General features: G+C 58.8%; 1 protein-coding gene across 2 annotated transcripts in view; it reads right to left on the bottom strand.

Annotated features, from left to right (window-relative positions):
* The window catches only part of DGKZ (diacylglycerol kinase zeta), a 31,328-nt gene extending 13,531 nt beyond the window's left edge, over window positions 1–17,797 (bottom strand). For both annotated transcript variants that reach the window (XM_055805158.1, XM_055805149.1), the window contains exons 1-22: window positions 12,958–17,797; window positions 12,052–12,160; window positions 11,264–11,359; window positions 10,415–10,492; window positions 10,020–10,076; window positions 7,921–7,989; window positions 7,405–7,476; window positions 6,982–7,098; window positions 6,818–6,889; window positions 6,467–6,562; window positions 6,109–6,191; window positions 5,530–5,590; window positions 5,049–5,162; window positions 4,513–4,653; window positions 3,921–3,999; window positions 3,579–3,634; window positions 2,467–2,529; window positions 2,159–2,232; window positions 1,936–2,047; window positions 977–1,176; window positions 574–674; window positions 358–437 (exon numbers count right to left, since the gene is read on the bottom strand). In XM_055805158.1, coding sequence (XP_055661133.1) covers window positions 358–437; window positions 574–674; window positions 977–1,176; window positions 1,936–2,047; window positions 2,159–2,232; window positions 2,467–2,529; window positions 3,579–3,634; window positions 3,921–3,999; window positions 4,513–4,653; window positions 5,049–5,162; window positions 5,530–5,590; window positions 6,109–6,191; window positions 6,467–6,562; window positions 6,818–6,889; window positions 6,982–7,098; window positions 7,405–7,476; window positions 7,921–7,989; window positions 10,020–10,076; window positions 10,415–10,492; window positions 11,264–11,359; window positions 12,052–12,160; window positions 12,958–13,859 — 2,832 coding nt within the window. In that variant the 5' untranslated portion in view covers window positions 13,860–17,797. The remainder of the gene's footprint in view (window positions 1–357; window positions 438–573; window positions 675–976; window positions 1,177–1,935; window positions 2,048–2,158; window positions 2,233–2,466; window positions 2,530–3,578; window positions 3,635–3,920; window positions 4,000–4,512; window positions 4,654–5,048; window positions 5,163–5,529; window positions 5,591–6,108; window positions 6,192–6,466; window positions 6,563–6,817; window positions 6,890–6,981; window positions 7,099–7,404; window positions 7,477–7,920; window positions 7,990–10,019; window positions 10,077–10,414; window positions 10,493–11,263; window positions 11,360–12,051; window positions 12,161–12,957) is intronic.
* Between the last annotated feature and the right edge of the window lie 4,613 nt (window positions 17,798–22,410).

Raw genomic sequence — 22,410 nt, 5'->3', positions numbered from 1 at the left:
CGCACAGGGTTGAAGGAACACAGCACAGCAAGCAAAGGGACAGACAAAAGGCCCTTTTGTGGGGGTGACAGGTCCCCACAGGCTTTTTCAACTGTCCCATATTTTTTCTGGGTCGTTGACACCTGGAGAACAAGGTCTGAAGTGCAATGCTGAGAAAGAAGCTGCCAGAGAGCAGGGAGCAACAAGCCACCCAGCATGGGATCCTGCCTCCACCACATGGTGAAGGCAAACCATGACCCGCTACCAGAAGCGGGGTGTGCGGTGATGTGTGCAGTTCAAGGAGGCTCAGAAATACCTCCCCTGAGCCCCCTCCATCCTCAGCATCCAGGCGTGACCGCTTCCCACGCAGAGGCTCACCTCCTGCAGCCTCTCGATTTGGGTCCGGCACAACTCCAGATCGCTGTCTCCTGGAACCACGATGATCCCCAGCGGCACAGCTGCACGACAGGGCACAGACACAGCTGAGGGAGCAGCCCGTGCCCCATCCCCAACACCTCACACAGCTTAGCCCAGGACACTGCCAGACGCGGGGACGGTGGCTCCCACCCCTTGGTCACGCAGCTGGTCACTCACAGGCTTCCTTGAGCTTTTCCTTGTCGTAGTGCAGTGCCTCGTAGTCACGCATGCTGATTCGGCTCACCCGGATCCGCAGCCGCTCGGGCACCGGCTGCTGGCTGCGGCGGGGGGAAGAAAAGGGACGGGATCAGAAAATGACAGCCCCCTTTCTCCTTATCCCACTCACCCCTCCAAAACAGGCAAGAAGACAGAGTCTTCTGCACAGACTGGGCTGGGGAGCTGGGCACCAGCAGCTTCTCCAGCATCAGGGTCTGGTCGTACTTCTGTGACCTGATCCCTTCCCAGGCCCTCCTTGAGAGAGGATCAAAATGCCTGTGGGAATGATGCATCAGTCCTGTCCCTTCCCCCTCCACCCCTCCTGCCTTGAAGAGGAGGTGGCAGATTGATCTGAGGAACCTACTCATTGAGCAGAGGCATGGAGTTGCGCCGTTTGGTCTTCTGCACCATGTTGGCTTGGTTGCGCAGGGAGATGTGGATGCAGGAAGGCGCCAGCTTGCAGGGCTCTCCATCTACCTGCATGGGGATGGCCTTGGACGTGGTGAGAACCACCTGCCGGCACTGACACAGCCGCTCCCCATGGCCACCGACCTGCAAGGCAGCCTGTGGAAGGGTCCAGGGTGAGAGCAGAGCATGGACTGAGAGAGAGGTGGATGGGGGGAGCACCCATGCTCAGACAGATCCTGTAACTGAACCAAATTCTGAAGGTCTTGGGCCTCATCTCAGTGGGAATTGATCCACAGAGACTAGGGCATGACAGCACCTCAGCTAAATCTTGGAGAGCCGACACTGTCACACAGGCCAGCACTGCAGCTCCTCAGGAAAGGATCTGTGGAACTGCTGGGCTGCCTGGTGCCCGGTCACTGGGACCGGTCACTCCCTCAGCTGCTAGCTACAACCAGCAACAGCACCCACTTCATTTAGGGCAGCAGAGCTGGGGATGGGTCTATGTGTCTAATGGCTGAGGGAACGGGGGATGTTTAGCCTGGAGAAAAGAAGGCTCAGGGGGGACCTCCTCACCCTCTGTGACTACCTGAAAGGAGGCTGCAGCAAGGTGGGGGTCGGTCTCTTCTCCCAGGTAACAAGCAACAGGACAAGAGGAAACGGCCTCAAGTTGCAAGAGGGCAGCTTTAGATTTCATATGAGGAACAATTTCTTCCCTGAGAGGGTGGTCAAGCATTGCAACAGGCTGCCCAGGGAGGTGGTGGAACCACCATCCCTTGGAAGCGTTCAAAAAACACGCAGACGTGGTGCTTAGGGACATGGGTTAGGGGTGGGCTTGGCAGTCCTGGGTTAGCTGTTGGACTCAATGGTCTTAAAGATCTTTTCCATCCTAAATGATTCTACGGTTCTATGACTCACCAGGGATGTCATGGTGAAGCCAATAACTTCAATGCAGCCATCATCATGGCGCTGCGGCTCGAAGTCGTGGTGCTCCCCGGGGTTGCCCCAGGGCATGGTGCCCGCACAGTACCTGTGAGGGGATGGTGCATGATGCATGGACAGGCACCCCAAACCCCGGCAGGAATCTGTGGCATGGGGGTGAGGTGCCCAGCACACAAGGGCAGGTCCTGGAGCTGCTCACCTGGGGATATTCAGAAAGACCAGGCACTGGGGCTTCAGGTCCTGGATCTTGGAGGTCAGGTCTGTCCCATCACACTGGAGACAACACAGGGGCATTCAGGCTGCTGTAAGGGGGGGGCCTGGCCCACCCTACCTGCTTGGCCTCCCCGCTCTGCTCCCTACAGCAACTGTCCTCCAAGGCAGGGGAAGCCGATGCTCCCAGGAACAGATCCTCTCCCCACCCTGAGAGACTCAGTGTGCCAAGGGACTGCTCCTCCTGCCTCCCCAGCTCATCCCCCTCCCCGGCCCACAGCACCCCTGCACACTCACAACCAGCTTGACGTGCTTTGCCAAGTCTTTGGAGCTCCCAGTGAGGAAGTCAGAGAAGGCTGTCTGCCAAGGTAAGAGACAGTGTTAGTGCCCAGATGCTCACCAACGCGAGCAGCCAGGAAGCCTGCCACCAACCTTTGGACCTCAGCTGCTGCAAGCAGCAAATCCTCGCCCACTGCCAGAAGCCCTCTCCATTCCTGCCCCATTCCGCTTGCTATGGTGCCTACCAAAATCTTGGGGCACCTTCAGTAACACGTCCCAGTATTCCCTTGCCAGCCCGGTCCTGGCTTTAGGGAAGAGCTGGCAAGGTGGGTCTCCTCCTGCGAGAGGCTCAAGTCATGAGGGACAAATTCAGCCTCAAGCTACAACGAAGCACCATAAACCAGAGCTGGTGTGACACCACCTAGAGATGTGACCCTGCCTAGAGATACCACGAGACAGCATGGCTCACAGCCTTTAGGGTCCCCGCTGGGTCTAACCGTACAGAGAGGAGGGGAGACAAGCAGGAGAGATGTGAGATGGTGCAGAGCGGCACTGGCCCTTTAGTACTGCTCAGATACCAGCCACCCAGCCACCTGGTCAGGGAGGTGTACGGAGGATGGGGAGAAGGATGAACAAAGCCAACACTGAGAAAGCTCCAGAGGTGAGACACGGGAGGCTGGCATAGTCTGCCAGGGAGCTCTAACTGGCCCAGGGTATAAAATAAAAGACCAAAGTGGTGTGAGGGCTCTACGGAAAGGCTTCCCGTTCCACTGCAGGGGGGACAGCCGGCCTCCCCACAGCTCCGGGGAGGTCCTGCCTGGGTGACCGTCTCTGAGCCAGAGAACAAGAACAATAGTGGCAGGAGATCAAGACAGCAACTGTGGCGCAGGCCAGGGAGCAAGCTGTACTGCCAGCAGCGCCTGCAGCCAAAGGGGAGCTGCGACTCCAGGGCTGCAGCCTTTCTCCAGCAACTCTCCAGCTTTGAGGGGCTCAGCCTGAGCGCACGTGAAGGGCTGTGTAACTCGGATGGGTGAGTTCAGGGTGCGGACGAGCAGGCAGGGCCGTGCCCATGCTCCAGCTGACGCCAAGGCTGCTATGAAGGCATGCCCAGATATCCTCCACACACTCACCCCAGCATAGAACATTTTATTCCGAAACCGGCTGTTGAACTTCTCCGGGTTGGCCTCTAGGGAAAGGAGGAAAAAAAGCCCGGGTCATTGGCCTGCACATGGAAATATTCAATTTGCCAGCCCTCCCCAGACACCACTCTCCAGGCAGCCTCGCCAGGAGGCAGCCCCCAGCTCTCTTCCCACGCAGGCACCCTGCTTCCCCCTCCGCAGCCACCACCTGCTCCTCAGCTTCCACCTCCAGCCCTGCCCCTGGGGCAATCCTCGTGTGTTCTTTCCCGAGGAATGGGATGTTTTACAGTTCACCGCAGACCCTGCCCAAGCCCTGCCACCCCCCTGCCACACCTCGGGATTCATGGAACTCCAGTGTCACCCGTGCATCAAAGCCAAGGCTGAAGTAGTTATTGAAGACATCTAAAGGGAGCTGAAACGGAAAGGAGGAATAAGGATGAGGTTGCCAGCATGTGGCCCCAGCGAAGACGAGGTCAGGCTACCCTGACCCCATGTACGGGGCTCAAGGCCGAGGGAACCCACTTGCCTTCCCCCCGCCCCGTGAAAAGACAGAGGTCACCAGCCTGAGATGACGGGCTGGCCCATGGCTCCTGGGGGTAAAGGCTGTGGCCCAAGGGGACAGACTCTGCTCTCCAAGATACCTGCCGTCATCCTTATCTCCGCTAAAGAAACAGCCTCAGAGGGGACTGGGCTTATACCTGTTGCCAGCTGTGGTTAAAACCTCTGGTGGGCATTTAGTTCTGATCTCTGCACCCTCACCATGAGTGCTGTGGGTCAGAGCCATGTGGGGAGGAGTGGTGTTGGAGCAATGGGGGGGGAAACACAGCCCAACGCTGTAACCCTCGGTGCTCTGGCTGCCTGAGCCAGGGGGAGCAAGGAGAGCGCAGCCCCCCAGCACACAGCAAACACAGAGGAGGTGTCCCACCTTGTCAGCGGCCGCCTCATCCTTTTCCTCAGGGTTTGCCTCAGGGTTTGGCTCCACGTGGAGGTTCCAGCGATCAAGCTGCACAATGTTCCCATCTTCCACGTGTGACAGGATCTTGGAGAGAGGCTCATCCGTGTAACCCTGGTGAAGAGCAGGACTCGGTGAGCCTCCTACCTGCCTCCCCGAGAAATGCCTCCGAGACTGGGCTCTGGGATGACATCCCAGAGCAAAAGATACGGAAAAGATCGATCATACTTGAATGCACAACAATGTGGGATTTCAAATTTAAAACAAATCTTCTAAAAATCTCCCCAAATTTGAAATAATGATTGATTTTGCTAATGTCCTAAAATCTAATGCAGAATAATTCAAATGCCAGAAGAACAGTAATGTCCAAGTAGCACTTATTTGTTGGTGTGTATTTAGGGAAAGTCAAAGCACCCAACCCATGCAAATCCCCACCCACGTGTCTGGAAGCAGAGTCGAAGTGCTCAGCCCTGCTCTGTCAGCAGCGGGCTCTTGTGCCCGTCACTTACCCCACCCCAGTTCAGTGTCCTGGCCAAGTCATTCCCTGTCCCCAAAGGTAGGATGGCCACAGGAGGAGGTGGGTTGAGGCGTAACTGGTCCAGAATGGAGAGTATCCAGCCCACCTGCTCAAGCAAGAGAGCGCAAAGGAACAGTTGGTTACTCACGGACTGGGAGGGGACTCAGAGCACTGGTGATGGCAGAGGGGCAGAGATGGGGTCCCCTTAGCCACCACTGAAGCTATTCACAGTCTTTACTGCTCCAAACAGGTGCTGTGGGAGATACCAGCAATCCCAGTGAGAACACCTGGTCTCCAAAAGGGCTACAAATCCAGCTGTGCCACAGCCTAGCACTCCCTGGAGCAGTGCATGAGGGGACCCACAGCATCCAGTGCCACCAGCTGTACCACAGACACAGCGCATGCATTGTGCCCCGATCTGGATGGCAGCGAGGAGGGTTGCTGCCGGCACTGGAAAAGCCTGGGGGACTCACCGTGCCATCTCCCCCGCACGCCAGGATCCGGAGGTTGTGGACCTTGCGGTACAGCTCCAGCCTGCAAGGAACAGGGAGGGTGAGGAGGGGAGAGGCACCGACGGCGTCCAGCAGCGGCCACAGGGGTCCCTGTCCTCACAGAGTCACAAAGCCGTGTGTGTGGCCCTCCCCATTGCCACAGCAGCTCGCAGCCGTGGGCCAGCCATGCAACGCTGGCTTCACCAGCTCTTGCTGAGGAAGAGTGGCATGTCCACGGTCTGTGCACACACAGATAAACAGAAACGCAGCAAGCAGAGGAGACTCGCGTGACAGTATTTGAGCACAACGAACTAGGTCTGGGAACCTCACCCCACAGCTGGTCCCTTCTCCACTAGCTTTACATTAGAGCAGCCCTCCAGCAGGGAGCACTGACTGACCACGAGGCATCCCCGAGAGGCCTCCCAAGGCTGAACTCGCTGGAGGTCTCTGCACAAAGCAGCTACGGAGCATCAAGCCTCTGCCAGCTGTGGGAAGAGCTCCAGGGAGGAATCTCTGGGGCAGGGATGGGGGAGAGGAGGGTGCTGCCCCATCGGTACTCACGCCTCCTTGGGTCCACCCTGGCTGAGGTCAAAAACTTGCCGTGGGTTGAGATACCACATGAAGGATTGGATGATCTTGGCTCCCTATGGGGAGAGGAAAGACTTCAGGTAACAGGGAGTTCCCAGACAGCAGAAGGCGGCATCTAGTCCTGGGGACAGGCCAAGACGACGGCGTTCTGGGGGACCCAGGCAAAGCCTGACCAAGGTGGCAACGGCCAGGCAGCAAACTGGTGTTGCAGGGGTCTCCTTGCCTCTTCTGCAGCTGAGGCATCACCCCAAGCTATGATGAGACCTCAGCAGCCAAACAGCAATGCCCTCACAGAGCCGCCTTCTCGCGGAGATGCAGGACAAGGCCATACCTGATTCCCACCGCTCTTGGGGTTCACAAACACCAGCAAGGGCTTCATGAGAGGAGCTGGCAGGGGCTTGATGACAAAGGGTTTCCACCTCCCTTCCTGCAAGAGGTGTCACAGGTCCTTCCACAAACCCGGGCAAACGCAAACTCCCACCTCCAGCCCAGCCCTAACATCACACAGGTCTTACATCCCGTAAGTCTTACAGCTGGGATTTGCCCTGCCAGCAGGCACTCTCCCTCCATGCCCACCTTCGCACAGACCCAGCAAAGCCCCCTTGTTCCTAGTCATGCTCCTCACTGCCCAGTCCCTCCGCTCTCCTGAGACAAGGTTATTCCCTGTACCCTCATCTCTTACCTCGGCCCCCTTCTTGCTGGATTTCCGCTTGAATGATGTTCTCTTCTTCTTCTTACTAGATTTCAGTGGGTTCTAGAGATAAAAGAAACAAACCCCAAAACGGCATGAGGAGCTGCTGGGCAAGCAGGAGTCGTGAAGGAGCCGGGAGAGCTGAGGTGACTCACCTGGGGCCGCCGGACCCGCAGAATCCAGGTGGGAGGAACGACAACAGCAGCGTGAGCACCCAGTGAGCAGGGCTCTTCGATGTGTTGCAGCATAAAACACGACACTTTGCTGTGATACTGGAGAAGAAGGAGAACAGAAAACTCAGGGGCTCAGTTTGCTGGGGACAGCCACCTTCTCCTCCTCCCAGCCTCCCCAGGCCAGCGCAGGGAGTGCTGGAGGAAACCATACAGGAACTTTGCAATGGGAAGGCAAGGAGGAGAAAGCTTCTCGGAGGAGCTTGCAGCCACCATGGTACGGTGCTCCCAGTAAGAGCAGCTGCGGAGGGCGGGCTGCAGGGGAGCAGCCTGGGTTGTCCCAGCAGAAAGCAGAGGTCAGTAGCTGCGGAACAGGCTGCTAAGACATTCAATGGGGGCTTTGCTCACCGCTTGCTTGCACCACGAACAGCTGATGGCTACAATCTCTTTACTGTGGAAGGCAAACTTCTGCTGGAAACCCTGTGGAGGGAAGGACAAGAGGCTCAGGGAATTCCCTTCCAGCTTTCTACCATCCAACAGGACTTCCTCACCACTAGGAGAGACGTTAACAAAGAGCGTGGTGGCAGCCAGCGGCCTCCGGATCCCTGTTGGATAGCTCCAGCCCCCACCGCAGCACCAGGGAGGCCACTGAGCTCTCAGGGGTGTCCCTATTGCTCAAGGAAAGCACGTCTTGAAGACAGTTCCCTCCAGGATCAATTAGGCCCAGGGGGAAAATAACTCCACGTGGGAAGCACTTATTTAGTGCTTCGCTGTGCAAAACAGGGCACGCGCCTTGGTTTTGCTGTAGGCTGCTGCTGCCAGACAGGAATGGTGGGATGTCCCTGGTCCCCAGCCCTGTTCTTGTCTCTGGCTTGACCTTAGCTTTCCTTCAGGCTGAGAAAAAACCCCAAGATGCCCTCTCACCTTGCCACACTGCCGGCACTTCCCTTCTTGCCGCCTCCGGTGTACCCAGTGATGCCGGACAACGATGGGCTAAAGGGAAAAGAAAAAAAGAAAAAAAAATAAAGCAAATGAAATGCCCAGTGTGTGAGGAAACGCAGGAAGAGGCAGGAGTAATGGACCCAGGCCAGCCAGGATCTCTGCTCTTACAGCAAGCCCACCTCAGCAGCACCAGCCACAACCCTTGGGGAGAAGGCAGAGCCAGAGAATCGGGAGGCAAGAGGCCAAATTAAGGTGCTCAGAGAACAGGGCATTAAAACCAGAGAAGCAAGGAAGGAGGGGAGCGGAACTGAAGACCGAGAATCACACAAAGCAAACCCAAGGCAGAGCGGGCAAGCGGCAGTGCAGGGAGTGACTCTGGCCATAAACCGCAGCTCCATCCCTTCACGTCTCTGCCCAGATGCCCCCAGCACCAGGTGAAAAAGGTACTGGTGGAAGGTGTGAAAATCCCCAGGGAGACACAGTTTGTGCCTGTGGCAAGAAGACGGAAGGGCTCAGCAGCTCCAAAGCCCCCCACGTCCCCACCACCCTGCTCCTCGCCCCAGGTGCTGCCAGCCTGCCTCAGCCCCTGCCTGCAGGCTCACGGTGGGCACGGCGGGCTGGGACCCGCAGCGGGGACTGCAAAGGGGTCCAGAGTTTTTCCATTAAGTACCTCCCAGGCCTGGGCTGGGAACAGCACTGCAGGGAGGGCAGCACAGAGAGAAGAGGGCGAGTGAGTCCTCAGCCCAGCACGGCAGAGCTCAACGCCCGGCTCGTGACAGCTCGTGGGACCGTGACAATGACAGAGGCAGAATCTGGCAGGTCTGGCTCGGCTCCAGCACCGCCTGCTCTGCACGCAGCACACGGCAGAGGACAGAGAGCCCCGCCGGCTTCAGCAGATGTTAATCCAGTGGGAGCAGAAGCGGGGCTGTACCCTGAGCTCAGCTCTGGGTCCCAGCAGGCACATCTAGGGAAAGGGCTGACCCCAAAGGCGATCCCTGGTGACACAAAGGCCAGGACAGCACCTTTCTAGGGACACAGGAGGGAAAAGCCCTTGGAGGAACCGAGTAGTATTAGAAAGACAGGATGGAGGAGCAGGGTTTGTGAGAAAAAGGAGGAAAATCATCTGGTTTTCTGGAAAACCAGGGAAGGGGAGGGAGAGGAAATCTGTAGAGGCTGGAGCGGAGAAAAAAAGATTGAGTGGAGGCAGAGAGTTGTCAGCAGAGCCCAAAAAGTAAGTGAAAGACAAATAAAGGAGCTGTGCTAGGAGTGATGTGGGAAGGAGGCATGGCAGGAGAAGCCAAGGATGAAAGGAAGGTTTAAAACGATGCTGAAAGCTTCACCTTGCCAGGTTGCCCTGGCACTTCTGAGCAGGCAGCCCTGTGTTCGACTACCTTTCCCCTACTGCGGCCGCTGTGCCAGTACCAACGTGGTGGGGGGACAGCAGCTGTGTTACCAAAGGGGCCTGCGACTGAGCCCCCCGTGCTCCCGGCACAGCGCTGCGTGGGCTGCGCTGGCTGCACCGGCTGCGGGGTGAAGCATGAGGGGCTGGATGCTTGCACCAGCACAGCTCAGCAGACAGGTCCCAGGCCACCGCTTACACCCAGTACATTAAAACATGGGCTAAAGGGGCCCTGTAGCACCTCTGTGGGCACCTTCCACTGCTACCTGGAGTACCTGTGGCAGCCGAGTCAGGGCTGAGTGATAAAGCCAGAAGTGAGCCCCTACCGCTTCCTTCCAAATTGTGGGGGACTTGAGGACCTGCTGCTTGCCACAGCCTCCTCTGTGCGCCTGGGGATCAGCACAAGGGGGAAACTCCCAGAAAACAGTTTGCAGGTTCCCCCCGTGCAGATGCAGGTGCTTCAGAACAGGCAAACCAGAAGATGCTCTGCATTTGCCACCTGCGAGCTCCTCACTCCCCGTCTGCGCTGCTGCCTTGCGAAGAAACATCCCTCCCACCGTGCCGCTCCCTTGGAGCCAGGACACGACACGATGGGCAACGTGCTGGCAGCATCTGATGTCTCTGCCACCAAAATGGAAAGAGCAAGGCAGGATGCGGGCAGCGTCTGAGGCACAACTCTCACCTCCCGTACGTTCCGGGATCCTGACTCCCTGAAGGAAGGTTTGCAGCGGAAATTTATCTGTAGATTGAACACAGGTGAAAGCAATCAGTAAAACCATCACACCTGAAGGAAACCTACCAGAGTTTATTTTACTTCAGCAGGCCCTGGAGATGTTTGCTGCTTGCCACTAAACCTCTCACATATTTCTGTTACTGAGCAAAACGGGGCCTGGGGTCCCAATCACGGCACTAGATGCTCCTTTTGGTACTGTCTCCTCAGAAGACCCCTCTTGGCAATGACACATTGCAGTTCCCCAGTCTTCCTGTGTTTCTCTACTCAAGAGGAAGGGCTGCCCAGGAAAAGGCTGTTACAGCTTTCCCAGCCACAGAGAGGGCATAACACTTTTCTCTACTCACTTTCTCCAGCTGTTCGATGCAGGGTGTATGCACTACGATCTTGCAGGCTGCACACTTACGCCGGGAGAGAGGTTTTTGCTGGAGGATGAGAAAAGGGGAGGAAAAACACGCATGTGACTAGCAGCATTCAGAGCCCAGCAATCTGCCTTCCATCACAACTCTTCCATATATTTCAGGACGCAGAAGAAGTCCTACAGGAAAGGTAGACACAACCTACACTCCTTGCAAGGGAAGGGATCTAAGCATGTGCCTAGAGCGGATGCTCTCAAGTCTGGGATGGAGCGGGGAGGTGCTCTCCCGCTGTCCTGTCCTGCAGTCCCTGGCCTCTTCTGACAGTGCCTGAGAGCAGGATGGATCGAAGCTGGTCTGGGAGGCACCTGGAGGGCTCCCATGGCAAGCCCCACGGGCAGGCACAGGATGGCACCAGTGCTCTGTGTCCTGCACCACCAGCAGGATGGAGCCTGCCAGCTGGGAGGGAGGACTACAACAACCCCGTGCAACAGTGCTGCCTGCAGGGCCAGGAGGCAGCAGGCCTGGGTCTCCAGTGCTCACTTTTCTCCTCTATTGAAAGGTCTTGGATTCAGACTGTCCCTCTAAGGGCGTATGATCTCAACAGCCTCCCCTTGGAAAATCATCGCATCACCTCCGGGTGAGCGGCAGCTCCACGTCAGGTTCCCATTGTGAACTGAGCACTGGCAGAAACTGGGGACACAGCCATCCAGCCCGCAGAGGCAGGATGGACAAGCTCCCCACCCTGGTAGCCCCCCCAGCCCCCCACACATCACGGCTGTCACGGTCTCCCCAAGTGGCAGCACAGCCTGCATCCACAGGTGACCCCAGGTGACTCACCAGCAGCTTTGCCATACAGTTCTGCTCCCCAACGTAGCAGAAGTCCCCAGAGACATTGGTCTCAAACCAGATGTGCTCCCCATAGACCGCAGTCTCCTGAAAGGCACAAGACAACACGTTTCTCTGAGAGCACCCCCCAAGATGGGCATCTAAGCCCCTAAAATGCTTTGTGCAAGGGAAAAGATACTGGACAGTGCTGCGGGGTGGGAAGTTGGAGCTAAGTACCAGCCAGGAGACAAGATGCACAGAACAACCAGGGCCAACATCTGGACAGAGGGAACCTCACGAAGCTGCTGCCGTGGTGCCCACCCGTTGGAAATGGGAGAGCCCCAGGGAACCCACTCCAAGACCTACAGCCCAGTGGCAGCGTTCTGCACAGGGGAGCTGCTTCCATCACCCCCAGAGAGGAAGCATCGGGACAAATTCAGTGCAGGGGACTCTCCTGAAACAGCTTCTATGACCTCAGGGTGCAGCTGAAAACTTTCTGGGCTTGCCTGTGAAGGGGCAGGGGCTTGCTCCTGTTGCTTGGCCCCAGAAGACCTCAGCTGCCAGAAGGAGAAGAGCTGGCAGTGGAGTAGCTACACCACCCTCCCAGGAACCGCCTGTGCCTGCATAGCCTCTCCTTGCAGCATCAAGGGGCGATGCCAGCAGCACAGACGCCGGCACCAGCTGGTGGCAACGGAGGAGGCCATAAATGTGTCAAAGCCAAAGTCACCTGGGAAGAGCCTGCTGCTTCTTGGCCGACAGCCCAGTCCACGCAACGCCCAGCAAAACGTGCTACAACTTACGCTCCAGTCCACAGTGCTGCGTATCTGCCTCTCCGAGTCACCCCTCAGGGCTAGCGCAGGGTTTGGCTGGGCTACCATGTGCTGGAGGCTGGACTTGGCAATAGCTTTCCTGGAAGACAAAGAAGGGCTGGCTATTAGATCGAGGGAGGAGGAATACATGCAAAGCACAACCGGCTTCTGGGATGTACAGTGAGGCTGGAGCAGAAAAGCATCCTCAGGACCAAGCGGCTGGAAGTGAGGTGAATCTCCAGCACTGCCAGCTGAGGAGTACCTGCTCCTGTGAGGCAGCCTCGTGGGACGAAGAGGTGCTGGCCACATTGCCAGCGGCTCAGCTAAAGACACCCTGCACCCAGCAAAAGGCACAGCCTGAGCCTGCTGGGTCAAAGCCCTGGGGGATTACAGGTCCATTGGAAAACAGCCTGGGACGCTCCACCGGGCTGTGGTGGTGTAACCCAGAGCCCTTGCCCCACACCGGCTCCCCGCAGCTCTCCCACACCAAGGCACCTCAGAGCCTGGGGCATTTCTGGGGACCAGTACAACTGCCTGGAAAAAAAGCAGCTAGTTTTTGGGGGCTAACCCAGATGTGCTACAGTGGAGGAAAGGAGCAGCAGAGCCAACCAGCCGGAGAACACGTGCACCTCCAGCCCACAACCAGGCTTGCCCCCTCCCTCCAGCCCTGGGCTGTCAGTAGGGGATGCCCACAAGCCCCAGGGGGCTGCACTGACAGGTAGCACTGGTCCGAGTGGGAGATGCTCAAGGGATGCGAGCAGCACTGCAAGACACCAATGGCAGCTGGGGCCAACATCACCAAGCCCCTTCCCTCCCTCCCTGCCGAGCCTGGGCCTGCACCCAGGCTCCCCCCCCCCGCCGAGGCATCGCCCGCTTGCACGCCGCCAGCATACATACAGCAGCCGGGGGCTCCAGCCATCCGGGGCGGTGTGGCGGGTGGGCTCCGGACCCAGGCACTCAGGGAGGGTGGCAGAGGGGCACCCAGCTCCGGCCGCCCCCGTGCAGCGCTGGGCCAGCAGCCGTGGGTGGCCAGAGGGGAGCAGCCCGGGCCGGGGGACATCGCTGGAGCGCCGGCGCTGGCTGAGACGGCGGTAGTGGCCCGGCAAGCCGTAGGTGGCCCGGCCACACATGAACTCGGTGGGCAGGCGGTGGGATGAGGCACGCCGCAGGCAGCGGGGGCCCCTTGACAGCAGCCCAGCCTGGAGCGGCCGCAGCCAGGGCAGCATGGGCAGCCACCTCTCCTCTGCCCGCCACCCATGCCAGCCCTGCTCCGCTCCCACCGATGCGCCAATGCCATCGTCATCCTCCGGAGACTCAGATCTGGAGCTGTCGGTGTGGGGCACCCTGTCTCCCTCCTCTCCAGTAGGGATGAGGCTGGCCAGGAGGATGGATGGACCCACCAGCTGGGCATCGATGGCTCGCACCCGGCCCCCGCGCTTCATCTGCACGGCGAACCGGGGGCTGAGGCAGGGAGGCGTGGTGCTGGAGCGACGGCGGGGGCCAGCGCGCTGGGGCAGCCCCAAGCAGGAGAGGGCTGGCAGCGGGGTGCCCGAGCCACGGCGGCGCTGGGCCAGCGAGGCGGAGGGCAGCCCTGCCTGGGAACGCCGTCTGGCCTTGCTCGCGGGCACAGCCACAGTGCTGCCACGCCGCGGCCCCTTCCTCCCAAAGTGCCACCTAAAAAAGGTGTCCATCGTACCCGGACGGTGGCTGTTAACACAGAGACCAGGAATTAAATAGGCCCCCCTGTGAGTTCCCGGGTGTGGGGACATCAGGGGACGGAGGGCAGGAGCAGGGGACATGGCGATGCCACCCTGGGCATGCAGCAGGGCTGGGACCCTCTTGCTGGGCAGACGCACTGCTGGGGCTCCTACTCCCCGAGTTTCATGGCTCAGCCCAGGGCGCTGCGATGGCAGGGCAGGTGTCACTGCCTGGCCGGGACCCTCGGCACCCCCTGCTCGCTGCTGTGGGATCGGCAGAGCCCCTGCACCCCGAGGTGCCAACCCGCCCCAGTGACTTACTCTCCTGGCGCTGGTCCACCTGGTTTCCCCACGGGAACCACTATGGCTAAGCACCAGCCCTACCAAATCTGCGGCAAATTGAAACTGAGCCCTTGCGAATCTTAAAGCAGAAAACCAACCAGGCGAGGAAAAGCCGGGCAGGAAGATTTGGTAGCAGCCGGCTGGAAGAGGTGGAGGCTGGCAGAGCTGGAGTAGCGCAGAGGAAAGCTAGGAAAATCATCCCACTCGCCCTGCGCAAAACTTCCCTCTCCTGGTGGAAAGAGCTTCACCGGGGCTCTCGAGCTTTCCCTGCCCAGCCCTCCGAGCTTGGCAGGCTGCCGGCGTGCTGCAGCAGTCCTTGGAAAGCCCTGGGTCACAGGTGGAAGGTGCTGCAGCAGTTTCAGCGCTGGCGGCTCGGCATGCAAAGGCTGGAGCGGAAGGAGCTGAATCTGGCTAGCTCCAGCGGCCCCCTCCCCAGAGCTAGTGCTTTGCTTCCCACCCTCCAGCCACTGCCTCTCTTCAGCCGCTAAATGGAGAGGATTTATTCGAGGGCAACTCATAAAAAAAAAAACCAAAACCAACCACCAAGACCTACAGCTTGTAGAAACAAACTCCTGGCTCTTCAACTGCTCCCAAGACTCTGGATCACGGCAGCCTGCAGGCACACACCACCATCGCTCTCAACAATTGCCACGCCGTATGAGGCAGCTCCTCTAGTCACCAACGAGGGTACGGGCGCGCTGCTCAGCACCGTGGCATCTGCTCCGCTTGCTTCTGCCTTCCTCCCTCCTCACGTGCTTTTATGCACTTGCTTGCAAGTCAGCAATACCAAAGGACCTTCAGGAGAACGTCCTGGCCCAAACCCCCACTGCCCCGAGGGCCACACAAACAGACAAATTTCTCAGAAGCTTCCCTTTTTGTTTGGGAAATGCATGTCAGATGGGACATATGTCTTATTTTCTAGGCTGTCAACTGGAGCTTCTGCTTAGTGCTTGTAGCACAAGCAACCCATTGGGCTGTACCTCTATTGATTTTCAATGAGTACAAAGCTAAGTTTGTATTTTTAGAGAAAGCCAGGCTTGGCTTGATCTCCTCCAGCCTGGTAGGCAAGGAGGCCAGTTCTTCAGATTCCACAGTCTCAGCACCATGCCTGTACTCGGTACCGTAGCACAAGGAGGGAAGGCAGGACAGCAATGCCCTCCAGAAAGCAGCATCAGGGCAGCTAAAGCCTGGTTGAACTGAAAGCAAAACCAAAGTGCCACCTCTCCAGAGGGATTTCTCAAGTCCCACCACAGCAAGCAATGCACTCGGTCACCGGCAGGTTAACTGTCACACCAGTGAGGTCCGTGCAGCTTTGCTGAGGGCAAAAGCATGTTTTGCTGATCACCTTGCTTCCAGCCTGTCCCCAACACGGCAGCCCTCCGTCCCTGTCCCTTCTCCCCATTGCCTGCAGGGTGATGCACAGTAAATTGCATCACCACCAGCAGGTGTTAAAAACTGTCTGAACGAATAAAACATCTTAAAAAAAACCAGGGAGAGAAGGTTGCCTGGGTGTAGCATGCTGCAGCAGATGTACTGCCCAGTACATTCTGAATGAGCTGAGTCGATGCTCCCTCCTGCCCCAGATATTCCAGTAGCACGAAGCTGCTGTGGTGCTTGCTGAGCTGCTGCTACGGGCAGGAAGATCTCTCAACACAGCTTCCTTCCTTTTTGCACCACAGTCTTGCAAGGAAATCTGCTAGAACAACCTTGGCTTGACATTTATGTTTGGGTACTAGCTGATTATGGCCCTTTTTATCTTCAGGACTGTCTGCAAGTAGCACATGGACTCACACTCTGGCCACCAGTGGTGAAGGTTATTAGCAGGCAATCATCTGAGAACCCACGACAGCAGCACGTGGTAGCACAGATGTGATGGGTGAAGATATCCCCTTCCCTCGCAACCTACTTCCAACCCCAGATCCAAAGGGTGTATCACGGGTGCCGAGAGCTACCGCTGGCGGAGCAGAGGGACACACTGCCGGGGTGCCAGCAGAGCTGCATGCAGAGCAGCCGGGGAACCACGCTCTGGGCGGAGAGGAGCCAAGCCCTGGCAGCCCCTGGCCTGGCAGCAGAACATCTCTGGGATCTCCACTCTTTGCTGCCGAGACCGAGAGCTGTCCCCTGTGCCTGCCCTGCAGCCTGCGTGGCTCGGCTTGGCAAGGAGGCCGGGCAGCAGCAGCCTGGCATTTGCAGGGTGGAAGGGAAGGGAAGTACCGCTGCATGCACTAGAATATCAACTCTACTTACCAGCAGCTACACACTATCATTTCCATCTCCTTCCGTGAACGAGGAAGGAGACAGCAGCTCTGATCTGCTCATGATCTGCAATCAGAGCTCTTGGGAGGTGTTTTTTTCATAACCAGACCCCTCGGAGCTCTCAGCCTCCTACGCTCCCTGCCTGCCATCAGTGGGCAGAGACGCTGCTGAAGCGGGAGCGTGTTCCCGAGTGCAGGCAGGCAGCGGTGCTCTCCTCCAGAACTGGGGACCGAGAGAGATGCTGCTCCCGGGGCACTCAGAGCAAGCTGCAGCCTCTGACTCTGAAGACAGAGTTAACCTTGGCAGCAGGATCTAAATGCCCTTGGAAAGTCAAGAGAGGGATCGTAAGAGGAAAAATGCACATCTTGTAACTTCAGTGGATGCAGAGCTCATGGATCGGTTGATCCATGATCGGGGAGATCCTGCTCTCTGGACAGCCGGCAGCCAGCCCTCCTGTGGCGGTGGTGGCTCCAAAACCAGACAGGCTGAACCCTAGGCCTAAACACACAGTGTCCCTCAAGGCACAGGCTCTGCCCACCTCAGGAGGAGCATCTTGATACTCAGCTCCATCATTCTGCCTTGCTTCACTAGCCTCAAAAAAACTCCCAAGTACCATACTGGACAGGCCCCCTGTGCCCCTATACATGTAGAGGGATGCCGTGCCATATGCCTGCTTGGCTCTTCCTCTACGTTATTATTCTCTCTGTCACGCCAGCAGCCTGGTCTACTCCTGCCCAGAAGCAAGAGAGATCCCAGGTTACCCTCACACAGTGCCAAATCTGGCACCCCCTCCCCTGGCACCAAGGGTGGCAAGGGGACCCTACTGCAGGACACCGCCAGCAGCACAATGCACACGCCTTGAGCCCTAGAGAAGTCTGGACCTGAAAAACACCATCAGCTCCTCCTGACCTTTCAGCAAACCTCCAGCTAGTCGGCTGGAAAGCATTTTTTCCAACCACGGGGCTACAGCAAGGGAAATGAGCCCAAGAGCTTCAGCCTGCTCCGTGACGAGCACCCATCCTGATGGCAGCTGGCTGCGCTGCAGCGTCTCGGCTCGCTGCGGGTGCCAGGGAGCTGCTGCGGCACCAGAGCTGGCAGCATGCAAGCAGGAGCTCGTTTCAGCTTACAAGCTGTCTTCCCTTGGCAAGGACGCTTGACTTGCACAGCTCAACCACATGGAAAGTGTGTTATTAATAGCCACCCTTGCATGGCACCAAGATCTCCTGGGCTTCTGCCTTTCTGTCTCCTCCCTGCCAGGACAGCGGAGGGACAAAAGCCCCGGAGCCCATCCAGGGAGCTGCTGCTCATCCCCACCCTGCTGACATACCACCACTTGCCTTCAGCCTCGGCTTCCATCCCACGCTTCAGCGTTACGACACTCCCATCTTCCCAGGCATGCCGCTGTCCCCACACCGCTCCTGCCGAGATCCTGTTCCTGCTCACCCATCGCTCCTGCCGAGATCCTGTTCCTGCTCACCCATCCTGCTCCCAGGTGTTGGTCACTGACCTCTCCTCTCCCTCTGCCCCCCGGGCCAGCCCCCCTCCCCCCCGCCATGCGCTACGAGGAGCAGCCTGCCCAGAAGAGGTGTGCTGAGGCAGGTGTCCCTGCACCAGACGGGGAAGGGAGCACGCTGGTCAAGATGTGGTACAGCCCTCAGGGTTTTGGTTGCAGTGAGGTGAGCCGTGATCAGCGAGTTCCCAAACTGCTCAGTTTGTTTCCACCTCAAAATTTCCAGCCCAGCTGTAACCTCTCCTACATCACGCAAATAAACCAGAGTCAGGAGCTGCGCCGTGCCAGGTCCAGCACCAGCAGGGAGATGCAGCTCCCCCTCGCACGTGAGCAGGGAGGCTCCATCTAAACCACGAGCTTTTCAAAGCATCGTGAGGGGCTGCTCTCACCTTCTATTTTAGGATTCATTCATTTGATCTACTGCAACAAGTGGCACCACCTACAGAGGCCACAGCACCTCGCTCCCAGGCTCCCGAGCTGCAAGAGCATGACATTCCCAGGGCAAACCGCGGCCAAGGACATCCTCAATTGCACTGTCACCCTCATACTGCGGAGGAGGAGATTACTGCCGCAACCTTAAAGTTGCCTCTCCAGGCTGCAGAAGGCAGCTCCCAGCCCTTGCAGGGTGCTCAAGAGGGGACATGTCCCCTCCACCTATCTCTCAGTGAGCCCCGGCTTTGATCCAGAGCACCTCAGACCTCCCTCCTAGTGAGAAAGCAAGGCAAGGGCTTAGAAACCAGCCGGTGGCCACAGGCACGCAGCTGCAGAGGACCTCCTCCTCATCCAGAGGTCTGCACGTGTGGCCGCAGCGCTGTGCTCTGCCGGGAGCCCCTGCCAAGGCTACTGGGTGTTACTGGGCACTTCGCCTGACCAGCCTGGAGGCCCCAGGACAGCAGTGCTTCACGAGGGATGGGCAGCTATGTCAGCGTGGCCTTTCTGTACCCATCCTGCACGTGGCCAAGCAAGAGCACGGCTCACAGCCGCCTGCTCCCACCACAGACACCCCTGCTCCAGGCGTTGCAGCAGTGCCAGCACTGCGGCCCCGGCCCAAACACCCGGCAGACCCCAGACATGAAAGGGCAATGGGCTATCTGCACAAGATGGCCAGAAGCAAAACTTGCCCACGTGCTTTATTTCAGGGGCAGGACTTCCCTGGCACAGCCCAGCTGGCAGCCCCAGCTCCACAGCACCGGTTCAGCATCACCGCTGACTGCCACTGCCCCGGGCTGGGCACCACACGCTCTGCATCAGGGATGACGCACAGCCACTGACTTGAACCCCCCACCATCTTCTGGCTATTCACACCCTGTCAGGAGTTGAAGACACCACAGGGAGGACGATGCAGCCTCTAAGCCACCTTCTTTGAACAAGCAAGGCAGGAGGATGGACACAGCACCAGGGACCACCGGCACCTGCCTTGCAGGGGGGTTGTAGGCAAGGCAAGGGAACAAAACACCATGTCTTTGCAGCTTGTCACAAGAAACTCCTCCGAGGGGCAAAGCCAGGTGGAAGGACCTGCCCAAGGCCACACAGTGACCCGAGCATGGTCCCCACTGCCTCGCACTGCCCCAGGCCAGGCAAGGCAAAAGCGATCAGTCATCCCAGCCTCACGCCCAGCCCTTCTTAAGAAAACGCTCTCAGGCTGGGTTTGCTGGGAAGAGCAGGGGCTGGGAGCAGAAGGGCCTGAGAATTTTTTTGGTTTTTTTTTACAGTTTCTAGCATAACCCCAACATCCTTCTAGTGGCAGCTCCACCCTGCCTCTCCCCACGCTCTGCATGATGCCCTGGTGTCACCTCCCCTTCATCACCTTCTCCGGCTGAACCCGAGATGTGCTCTAAGGCACTTCTGCCAGACGAGCTCAGAGCCTCCACTGACACTTCATAAAGTCAAGTTTGCCAGCCCTAAGGCTCAGAGTAACGTTCCCATTACAACAATATGATTTCCTTCCCAAACTCCATGGAAGACAGTGTTTTGCCTTAATTTAAAGCCATCTCCTTGGAGGTTCCTGGGCTGACTCTGGGCGTTCATATCCCTTGACAATTTTCCACCATCATAACATTATGAAGTTTATTTGCCACTACAGTAAATAATCTGCCTCCTGGTTATCAAGAAACCTGACAGCACTGATTTAAACAATCTGTCACTGTTTGGCTGGGAAGCCAAACAGCACGACCGACAGCCTCGGGCAGCGAATTAACCAGAGATGAAAGGCAGAGGGTGAGCCCCCACCATCAGCGGGTAAGCCCCCAGCATCAGCGTGTGGGGCTGCGGCAGAGCAGGGGTCAGGGGAGAGGCCGTCCATGCACTTTCTATTTTGGTCCCATCAGCAGGACCAGCGACACAGGCTGGGAAAGATTTTAAGAGTTTCTTTTCTCTGAGCTCCCTTTGCAGAGCAACGTGCACGAAGCAAAGCGGCAGGGGTGCTCGGCAGGGTGCCCCGGCGGTTTGGGTGCCCAGCCCGCGGTTTCTTTAGCAGATTCCCACCATCCTCCCCAGGGCTGGTCCCCTCCTTTAGTTCGCACAGCTCCATGCCTGCCACAGAGGAGGGACACAAGGGATGTGCTATTTAAAGGTAGGTCAGTCCTGCAGCCCAGCTGTCTGATCCAAACTCCTCGAGCAGCCCCAGAGTTTTCCCCCAGCAGGCAGGGACAACGTCCTGGCACAGGGATGACATCCCAGCATGGTGCTGCTCCGGGCAGGCCAACACAGAGCATCTGCCCGGGGCAGCAGCCCCAGGGAGGAGGTGCCGAACCTGGTGTAAAGATAAAAGCTGCAGCGTGGCAGATGCAGAGCAGAGGCAGTGATGGCTGGGCTGGGGGGAGTCCCTGCACCTTCCGAAGCAAAGCCAAGAGAGCCTCAGGTGCTCAGCCACAGGCACTGATAACGGAAGATGGGAGCCCATGGCAGGGATCTGGAAGGGCATCCCACTGCTCCCAGCAGAAGCAGGGAACCTCATTGCCACCAGCACCAGAGGAGATGCCAGAAGCCCTCCAGTCTGTCCTGCTTCCCTAAGCTACCCCAGGCCAAGCGGCTGGGCTCCAGGGGTGCCGGGGCACAGGCTGACTGCCCACGCTGCCGCCCTCCGCACCTGCGGATTTCCCGCTGCCACCCCCGTGCCATACGGCCCGGCAGGCTGCAGCCAGCATCACAAGAGTGGACCGGGCAGCTGGAAATGCACCTCTGGCAGGGGGACAGACCCCAGGCAAGCACCAGGGTGGCTGCGGTCCGCGAGCCCCCGCCTCAGCCCCAGGGACCGCTCGTAGCCCCTCGCCAGCCCCTGGCAGCAAACACGACTCGAGAGGGAAGGCTAAGGGTCTTGGAGATGACCGCAGGGTCCGCTCCCCCCTGCCCTTCCCCAGCGGGATGGGACTGGGAGCTGCTCAGACCACAGCCCCCACCAAAGGGCTGGCTCCCCCCCGGCCCCCTCCCACCCTCGGCACAAACAAAAGCAGCAAAGGTGGGGGACGAGGAGGAAGAGGAGAGAAGGGGCGAGCGTGGGGAGAAGCCCCCGTGACCTGATCTGGCGCGGCGGTCCCCGTGGGTGCCGAGCGGGCGGTGGTGGCCGTGCGGCGGCGGTGAGCCAGCCCTCCCCAACCAAGTCCTAGTTTGGAGAGCGAGCGCTGGCTTCTCCCTCCGCCTCCTCCCCGCGCTGCAAACCCTGTCAGCGCTTGTTAAAATAACCAACTGCACTTCCTCCGCCAGCAGCCCCAAGGCCGGCTCGGCCCCGGCTGGAGGCGCATGCACCGGCAAGGGCCCGGACAGAGAGGGGTGCTCCCCCAGCACCCCGCTGCCCTCCGAGCACCCAGCTACAGCCAGGCCATGCCACCGCTGCCCAAGGAGCGGCAAAAGGAGGAACCCGCCTCGGAGGGGATCCTGCCCCACTGCCTTGGGACCTGAGAACGAGGTTTGCATGGCGGAGGAGAGCCGAGCTGCGGCTGCGGGGTGCCTGTGCCCATGCCCAGCTTTCTCCTGAGTTATGGACAGTGGCTGGGCAGCCTCCGCACTCGGAGCTTTTTACCTCCCCTTGCTGCTGCAAACCCCGCCACGGGACCTCCCACCGCCGGGCTGTGGATTTCCCCATGACGCTCTGCCGCTCTCCGGGTCCCCGCCACCCCCAGGGATGGCCAAACACAACCCGGCTCCCTTCTGGGGCTACGGCACCCATCTCCACCCTGGCCTTCGCAGAGCGGGGAAGTGGGGGTCAGCGGCCGGCCAGCTCGCTCCCCGGTGCCTGCATGGTGTGAGTCACCAGCTATTGTTATTTCGGTCATTTACCCGATGGGACAGCCACACACGTGGCTGTGGTGAGTCAGCATGGCCAGCCGCAGCTGGGACCTTGTCCTTTCACACCCTGCCGCCTCCTGCCTGCCCCTGCCCCTCGCCTTTGCAAGCTCAAACTAGACAGGGAGCTCCCCTCCTCCGCGTGCTTGGACCGTGCCCAGCGCTCCTGGGGGCCTGGGGGGAGGCACAGCAGAAGGATCAGAACAGAACAGGCGGGAGGTGGCTGCCAGCATGGCGAAGGCGCCGGCTGCCTTCCCCGATGGG

The sequence above is a fragment of the Falco peregrinus genome, chromosome 1, assembly GCF_023634155.1.
Source record: "Falco peregrinus isolate bFalPer1 chromosome 1, bFalPer1.pri, whole genome shotgun sequence".
Lineage (NCBI taxonomy): Eukaryota > Metazoa > Chordata > Aves > Falconiformes > Falconidae > Falco > Falco peregrinus.
The sequence above is the reverse complement of the archived record's forward strand: the minus strand, read 5'-3'. Positions and strand labels throughout refer to the sequence as shown.